General features: G+C 52.3%; 1 protein-coding gene across 1 annotated transcript in view; it reads right to left on the reverse strand.

Annotated features, from left to right (window-relative positions):
* Positions 1-8,657, reverse strand: part of Ttc22 (tetratricopeptide repeat domain 22) — an 18,589-nt gene extending 9,932 nt beyond the window's left edge. Inside the window, exon 1 of the mRNA XM_027402347.2 lies at positions 8,091-8,657. Within this exon, the coding sequence (XP_027258148.2) occupies positions 8,091-8,657 (567 nt within the window). The remainder of the gene's footprint in view (positions 1-8,090) is intronic.
* Positions 8,658-8,958: the final 301 nt, after the last annotated feature.

Consider the following 8,958-nt stretch of genomic DNA (forward strand, 5'->3'; position numbering starts at 1 on the left):
GCAGGAGCAGCTCCTAGGCCTTTACTCTCCTCTCTTCCCTACCTTCCAAATTTGGAGACTAAACTGATTTTCAAAAATGTAGGTATCTGACAGACACAAGTGACAAAACTCAAATGTAGCCCCTGAGCAGATCACTTGTGAGTGATGCTGAAGGTGGGCTTCTGGGTTACAGATGAGGTCAGAGGACATGGAGTGGAGCTAATGCGTGAACAGGTGGAGTGCCAGCCTCATAGTGCTGCTGGTTTTGTTATCCAGGAGAAGCTCCTGGATGCTGTTTCCTTTGCAGTGCAATACCAGCCTGAAAATAGCCTGTCCCTTTAAAAGTCCTGGCTGTTTTGGGAGCAGCAGCTGAAGCTGTTACCAGGGGCAACCTGGCAAGCTACAATGCATTAAATTAAACAGGACTGCGGCTGCCTTGTGCTCCAACAGGAAGGAGGGGATACTTGCCTTTCTCCTGCTGTGGGACCTCAGCGGGCAGTGAAGGCACACAGCTCCAGGGTTCCCAGCCCCCAGAGGCTGAGGGTTTAGGCAGCCTGGGAGGAGGCAAAGGCTGAGAGCACTGAGGAAAGATGGGCTCTGCGTGGGACACCCCACACTCAGTCACCATCAGTGCCCTGAAGGTCTGAAAGGGGCCAGCCTGCATCAGAGCCTAGGCTTCAGGCTGGCCTTCACCCTGGGACAGATTCTCAGGAAGGAACTGCATGAGGCCTGGCCTGAGTCTACAGTGCTGTGGGTGAGAGTGGGCGATAGACCCGAGGGGTTTCCTAAGCATCAGCCTGATGCTCCTCTGAGTTTCCTGTCACTCTTTACCTCCCTCTGAGATGGGAAAAGCAGGTAGAAAGCCACCTCTGACATCAAGTTCACATTCTTTCCCACTCTCTAACAGCAAGAGCCAGGGTTTAAACAGTGGCTACCATTTGCAAAGCTCATTCACACAGCTTACTTAGGGCTTCAGAATGTCCTGCATGGATGGGAAAGTGAGAGTCTTCGCCATCTTATACAGATGGGAAAACTGAGGCAAGAAGGTGTCCTCAAAGCCACATGACCAACATGAAAGCCTGGACCAAGACTTATGAACACTCTGGCATTCTTTATCTTCCCACCTCTGTTCAGTGAGAGAGGGTCTTATTGCATGTCCTGGGCTAGCCTAAAGCTTGACATCATCCTGCCTCCAACCCCTACTAGGATTTCAGGGGTGCATCATCACATCCAGACTTTGCTGTTGATAGTCACAATTTTTGCTTTGCAGAGCACACCATGTGCTCATTTGACTCCTCAAGAGTTACTTACTAGGGAGAACATTTGTAGGGGAGACAGTTGTGATAGAGCAGTGAGTTCTCCGTGAGATCTCTGAGTTCGAGGCCAGCCTGGTTTGGTTTCTTGGAATCGGGGCTTCATACTGTAGTCTAGGTTGGCTTCAAACTTGTGACAATCCTCCTGCCTCAGTCTGGGTGTGCTAGGATTACTTAGAAATGCAAATTCTTGACTCACCCCTCTGTGGCTCTAGAGGTATAGCTCAGGAGGCTGGGTGCTAAGTTTGAAAGCCACTGGCTGGACTCCCTACAGAAGGTGGGTAAAAATGGGATGAGAGGTGTGTTCCTTGTCATTGGGTTAAAGGATCAGACTTGTCCTCCTTGGGGATGCCTGAAGATCTTGCTTCTGTGGCTGGTGGGGTAAGAGACAAAGGCAGGTAACCTGGCAGAAGTAGTGGGATAAGACACAATGTCACAGGGTACGTTTGTGCTGACTCAGGGGTGTCCCTGGGTGGTGCCTCAAGGATACAAGGACAGGAGCATCGGAAGCTTGGTGATTTTAAAGGATTTCAATTCTTTTCTCATTAAACCCTCAGTTCACAGAGCTATGGACTTCTGATTAGGCTGCATGGCCAACTAGGTTCTCAGAGAGTATTTACCTGGCAGGGTGAACTTTGCCCTGGCAGCTGCTCTTTACCTTCTAGGAGGCCCCCAAGATGACTAATGCTCCCCTGGGAGGGGCTAATGGAAAAGAAGACGGCCTCTCCCAGGTCACTGGGTTTTCAGGGCATAGTGGCACCTGAGTCTCAAAGTACCAGGGACCCCAGGATGATGACAGACGCTCACTGCCAAGGCATTGCACTCAATTCTCAAACATCTTCCGCCAGCCCATTTACTAGCCCATTATATGCTTCTCAGACGGGCAGGATGCTCACAGATACAGAGGCTGGCTCGGTGACCTTCCAGGATCCCTCTTTAGTCAGAGCAGGGGACCTCAAACTTTTATTATCCCACAGACTCGATGAGGCAAGTCAGTGAGAACACTAGTACCCACAGCAAGGCGGGGAGGAACCTCTCCCTGTTCTGTCCCGTGTGCTCTAGTGTTGTCTGTCACCACTGAAGACGTTGCTCTTGTGGTAGAAGGGCACATTCTTAGGCAGGTCTGACACCTGTGACTATTTCTGCAGTTTCAGCCTTCACAAGGTCAGGGATTCAGGATGCAGTTAAGAGAGAGGTTTTTGGAGGGAGGCAGATCAGGGCTGGCTCTGGGCCCTTCTACCTGGGCTGTGGGGCTGAGCTGTGGCTCTTAGGCTATTTTCTAATCTGTACAAGGAAGACACTATACTTTGGTCCCTGAGTCACTCAAGGTTGTGTATGCCCTTGGGCAAGGCTGCACCTCTCTGAGCCTCTGTTTCCTTATCTGTCCAATGGTGTTAATACTGTGGCATTGCCAGCACTTCTATGAGATCAGGTGAGACGGTGTAGAAGAATCACAGGCATGCTCAGTGCCCAGCTCATTAATTAGCCCGTGGTCTGGCTTCAACCATCCTGAACCAAATGAGAGCACCCAGAATTGTGGGGGTATGTGTATCCAGTGTGCATACAGGGATCCTGGGTTTGCTGACTGAGGGACCCTTTTCAACCCTGGTGGGCATGAAAGGGGGAATGCCTACTCTTTATGAAGCTGGCCCGAGGTACCACTTCCCCGACCTCTTGATCACTGATGATGAAATCCAAACGATACAAGTTTACTGGGTCCCCCTGGAAGGTTGCTTCCCCTCTGGAGCCTGCTGTGCCCTGCATGTGAGGGGAAACCCAATAGCTAATTGGCAATGGGTCTGTGAGGTCTGAGTTAGACAAAGGCACTCATGAAAGTGAAGTTCTGAGCTCAGACAGCCCACAGGCTCCAGTTGTGGGGTGGGTCTTATCATTACCCAGGCCTGCTGTGAGGCGCGGGGAGGGGCTTGTGTGTGAGCATGCACACGGGTGAGTGCTCACTTGTGTGGGCGTGCCTGTGTTCATGTGTGTTCACACATGCATCTGCATGTATATTAGCAGACATGTGTTGTACAGGATCACCCTCCAAGCAAAACTGCCACCATCTTCGGGAGTTCTGCTGGCCTACTCATAAAACTTTAGCACAGCTGGACCTCTTGATCTTCTTTCTCAGAAGGAGGGGGCTCACCTCTCATGGGACAAAGCAGAATTCCCTCCAGGAAGAACCACAGACACTGTCTGGTACGGAGCCAGGAACAGTGTCTGCACAGGCCAGATGCTGGGGAGAGGACTGCACAGGGTCCTAATCCACAGCCCACCTGGTACTTTCATGCCCTGGTCGTCTTCCCAGCAACCCTAGGACAGTGTGTTAGGATCTCAATGTGGCAGACAAGGAAACTGAGGCTCAGGACCTGCCTGCAACCACCTGGGGTTGGGGTGGAATCTCCACCTGATCCGGCTAAAGACAAATCTTGTGCTCTCAATGCCGACGGGACCTTGAGATCTACGGCCAGGAATCACTGCAAATCAGTGTTTGTCTTTTTCTGCTTCTCTCCTCACCCCTCTGCCCCGTGTGTGTGTGTGTGTGTGTGTGTGTGTGTGTGTGTGTGTGTGTGTGTGTGTGTGTGTGTAATGGTGATCTTCAGAGGAAGGGAAGAGTGATAACAGCAACACAGCTCTTTATAATTTTGTTCAGAAATTAGGCTTAGAGGTACAGCTCAGCAATAGAACATTTGTCTAGTGTAGCGAGGCCTGGATTCCTTCCCCAGTACCACAACCCCAAACCACCCAGCAGGGAATGAGGAGCAGAGAGCAGACATCCCAAAGATCTATACCCTCTCCCACACCATTCGCCAGCTGAACAATGAGCTTCACACTGTTTCCTTTGTAGTCGGGGTTAGACAGCATCCACCACACTCCAGTAGTCACTTGTCCTCTGGCCTCAAGGAGCTCCTGGTTCATCCTGCCTGTCTGTTGCAACCCCTTCTCAACAGTTAGAAAACCTCGTGCACTGCACACGCTGTGGTAGCCACTGCTCAACTCCTCTGCTCCCACAAGTGCTCTTGAAACTGGGGAGTCCCTCTTCCTGCTTCCTACCCTGAGTGCCTCTACTTTCTGTCTTGAATGATCTCCCCAACAAATGGTATCTGGCCTGCCTGAGCTCTCTCAGCACTCCCCATCCCAGATTCCTGAGAGAGTGCTTTCGAGGGGTCTCCCTCCGACCACATTCTGTTATGCCAGAGGAAAGCTCACTACCCCTCAGACAAACTGCTAGCCATGCCTCAGCTCCCTCTCAACTGAACCATGGGGTTCTCCTGTAAAATGAAGTTGGAAGGTGCCCAGAGGTGTTGGCTATGTGAGGAGGCTCCCAGAGGCAGGTGAGGCAGGTGACACGTGGGCTAAGCTCTGATGGATGCATTTGCTTTCTTGGCAAGAGGGCAGTCCTACTTGGGGAGGGAGAAGGCCGCACAGGATGTCTGGAGAATTGCATGTTAGGATTTCTGTGAGAGGGGGCCAACGCAGTCAGGGAAAATGTGGCTAAAGAGGAAGGTGGGACCCAGTTTCAGAGGCCATGTCAGTAGCTCTTGACTCATCATGTGATCTCTACAAAGCTTCCGGCTGCCTCCTTCTGGCCCTCATCTCCACCCCAAGCCAACTGTCTCTGAAGTCTCCGTGAGCTCCTGCTGTAGGGCCTTTACAGACATTATGCTGGAAATGCCCTCATCTTATTCCTGCTAACATATTTTCATCTCTTCCAGAAGTTTCCATCAGTCACCTCTGCTTTAAAGTGTCACTTCTCTAGAATGTGCACACTGCTTCTCTATTCCACAGGACCTGGATTTTCCAGATCACCGCTGATGCCAACGTTGTGTCCCCATGTGCCACTGATGTCTATGTCCATCGTCAGGCCCTGGGGAACTGGTGCTCAATATTTAGAGAATGTCATATGCCATGACCTCAGGTAGCTCCGGAGGCATCTCTAACTTGTCCTTTTGGCCTCTGCTCCCAGAGGAAGGGCTTGGGTAAGGTGATTAATGAAGAAACTAATGTTTGCTTTCTCTGCTGTTTAGGAACTTTTTTTTTTTGTTTGTTTGTTTTTTTTTTGTTGTTGTTGTTTTTTGTTTTTCGAGACAGGGTTTCTCTGTGGCTTTGGAGGCTGTCCTGGAACTAGCTCTTGTAGACCAGGCTGGTCTCAAACTCACAGAGATCCGCCTGCCTCTGCCTCCTGAGTGCTGGGATTAAAGGTGTGCGCCACCAATGCCCGGAGTTCAGGAACCTCTTAATGCTGAAACTTCTTAAATACAAGCCTGGCGCACAGTAGGTATGGATAAATGTAGAGAAATTCAGTAACCACCTGCTAGGCATGCCCAGGTCTATCTGTCATTTGACAGGATAATCACAGTACATCTCAGGAAGAGATCCAGAGCTTAGTACTGGCATCTGTGAAGTCTGCATTGGGGCCAGAAACAAACAGCCTATTTAAGACACACAGCAAAACACTAAGTAACAGAGTTGAGTTCTCCAGCCCAAGTCCCGAGCACTGATTTCTAGAATCATCACCGTTGTCCTATTTATTGGGCACATACCAGCTCCACGTACTTCATGAGCATGAGCATGAGCCTTGGCAGATGGGACAGGGGGCAAACCCTACCTCTCTCTGGACCACAGCTGCTCTGCACAGAACTGAGAGGCACTCCCCAAAGCAACAGTCTCCCAGTATTCCATCCTCTGGCTGTCCACAGGCTGCGCAGTGCCCGAGTGACTTGTGCTGACCACATGGACAGTAGTTGGCCTCTATTTGCCTGCCACTCCTAAGCCTTTGCCTCCCTGAACCAATCTTTTAGGAAGCCTTTGTCGCCCAAACACCTCCTGAGATCAGAAAAGGACCTCAGTAACTGTAAGTCTCCCTTCCTGTGTGACTGCACAGATGAGGAAATGGCAGTGTGGGAAGAAACCTCCACTGTGGGTGTCCCTGAGGCTGAGTCCCCCCTGAGCCTTCAGCTCCCCATCCAGGGCTCTTTCAAGCACCACACTGTTGCTGTGACCTGTGACCACAATCACATTCACACACAGTGCTGGCTGCACTACCCAGGCCCAGTGGCCTGGCATTTAACCCCAAGTTCAAAACTGGAGGACCTTGCTGACTCCCTGCCATGGTCACAGTTATGCCTAGCCTGGGGGTGGAGGAGGCTTTGTAGGTGAGGAGATGGAGGATCACCTGTGGCTGTCTCTGTGGGGGCCCTTTCTAGGAACTTTACAAACATTAACTCTTAATTATGCCATCAACCAAATGGTGCCGCCATTACACTAATGAGAAAGCCTCTGACACACATGCCATTATTATCTCATTTCACCAAGAGGGAAAGGCCACTTGGAGAGCCAGGTATTGGCTGACTGGAGCTAGAGAGCTCAGGGAGCTGGGACTTGGACCGGGACCCTTTCAGCCTAAATCCCCTCTTGACCTCTATCCTGAACTGTTGTCCTCAGGTCAAGTCCACACCCTCCAACTTGGCCTCCCTGAAGTCACCATTCTAACATTTCTCCTTTAGGTGTATGCTGTGCTGGAAAGACACTCGGGATGTGTGGTGGCTTTGAGACTGGAGACATGCCCAAGCGTTGGTCTCAAGAGCTCTCTCATCAGCTTTAGTGACAGGCAGCCTCTGGGATGCCCCCCATCCCTCCCTACCTGCTAGTATTTCTGACCTGTGTAACCCCCTCCCCTGCAGCGTAGGCTGGACCCATCAGCTTGTTTCTAAGAAACAGAAAACAGCAAAACACCAACAACCAGCTAGGTACTATACCCTATTATAAACTAGTCTGGCTGTAGACTGTCCCCAATCAGGCAAACCTTCAGAGGATACCATAGCCCCAAGCACATAGAACCACACCTTGATTCCAGGCTCACAGGGATGTTCAATCATTGCATAGGTCCTTGATCAAGACAAATGATAAGTATACTAGGTCTATTTAGTGCCAGGACCTATGAGTGCCACTGTGTACCAGACGGGTTTATGGTAATAAATCAGAAGAACACTGTGCCCTCTCTCAAAACTGTTGAGACTGAGCTGGAGGGACAGTTGGGACAGTGCCGAGGAAGCTGAGCTGTGACCAGCCTGGAATCATGGAGGCTTCCCTGGTGGGGGAATTTGAGGCAAATCTAAGAGCTACTGAGGGCTATGCAGGCCACAGGAGCAGGAAGTACCCCAGGAAGAAGGAGACAAGACACAGGAAGGAAGGGAGCTGTAAGCAAGACACAGGGAATGAGTGGATGTGGGATGTAGGGAAAGCCTGGATGGAGGACTGAGGGCCTCAAATGCCACTCAAGCCTACGACTCATTCTGCCAGCTCGTGTGGAGGGGGCTGAGCTGAAGACATGGCAGTGAGATGCAACCACTGTGAAGCCTGGGGAGGAGAGCAGAGCCGGAGAGCGACCACACAGTCCAGGCAGGAAGTTCCAGAGACTGGGCTGGCAGAGGAAGGCTGGGGAGGAGAGGAAGCCCTTCTAAGCTGAGGCAGTGGAGCTGACAAAATTTGGGGTCTAAATGGATAGGTACCTGGATGAGGGGAGAGAAGAGACAGAAAATCTGCCAAGTTTCTGGCGTCTGGTTGTGCCTCTTATCAGGCACAAGTGCATAGGTGCTTGCTGGCAGAGAAGGGAGAATGGATAAGTTAGCCTAGTTGGATTTGCCTTGGTGCTGAAACAGAGAGCTAGGTAGGCAGTGCTCAGGAATGCAAAGCTATTGAACAGCCTGGGCCAGGAATGGGGCGGGGGGGTGGTGGTGGTGGTGGTGGTGGTGGGGATCCCCGAAAAGTAAATGGACAGGTCCTTCCATAACTCACCTGCTGCCCATAGCCCAGCGCCTTGTCGTAGAGCGCGATGCCCGCCTCTAGCACTTGTGCACGTTCCTCTGGACTGGCACATCCCACGTCAAAGCCGTGTGCATACCCCTGCTCTGCCAGGCAGCGGGCAGCGCAGAGCCGTGGGTCTCCTGGATCCTCGGGGTCCCCTGCCAGGCCCATGAGGCTGGCCAGTCTCGCGGTGCAAGCCTCCTCCTCTTCCTCCTGGCCCAGCTGCCCGTAGACGTGTGCCAGATTGGCCCAGGCGTTGAGGTTGCCAGGGTCTTCGCGGGCCACCTCCAGGAAACGCTCGCGGGCCTCGTCCAGCTCCTCCAGGTAGAAGGAAAAGGTTCCCAGGAGGTGACGCACAGCAGGCAGCTGCGGGATGGCTACCAGCTCCAGCTCCTGTCTCAGACCCTCCCGCTGGAGCTTCAGGTCCCGGGCACGCAGCTGAGCCGGTGAGCGAGGCTCGAAGTTGAGCTGCATCTCCAGGTGGAAGTGGCCCGGCAGGTAGTCCAGTTCGTCGATGAGGGTGTCCAGGTCCTCGGTCCCGGCCTCCGGCTCCGTCATGACTGCCTCTGGGCTGCCTTGGACCCTCCAAGCTCCCAAGGCTGCGGAGGACAGTGGATGGGGCAGCCCGGAGGGAGCCCCACACAAAACGACGGTCCTAGGCACCTCTAGCAAGTGGGTGGCTTCCAGAGCCGGCCTAGGGCTCGCCCTGTAGGTGTTTCCGCTTTCGCTGCTAGACATCAGCATTGCAAAAGCAGGTGTGTCTGAAAAACAGGTGTGGTCCATTGCCAAATACGAGGCTCACAAATCCAGTGAGTGGCAAAGGCAGATTTTGACTACTCAGCAGACAAAGAAATAGGCT

Source organism: Cricetulus griseus, chromosome 2, assembly GCF_003668045.3.
Source record: "Cricetulus griseus strain 17A/GY chromosome 2, alternate assembly CriGri-PICRH-1.0, whole genome shotgun sequence".
NCBI lineage: Eukaryota > Metazoa > Chordata > Mammalia > Rodentia > Cricetidae > Cricetulus > Cricetulus griseus.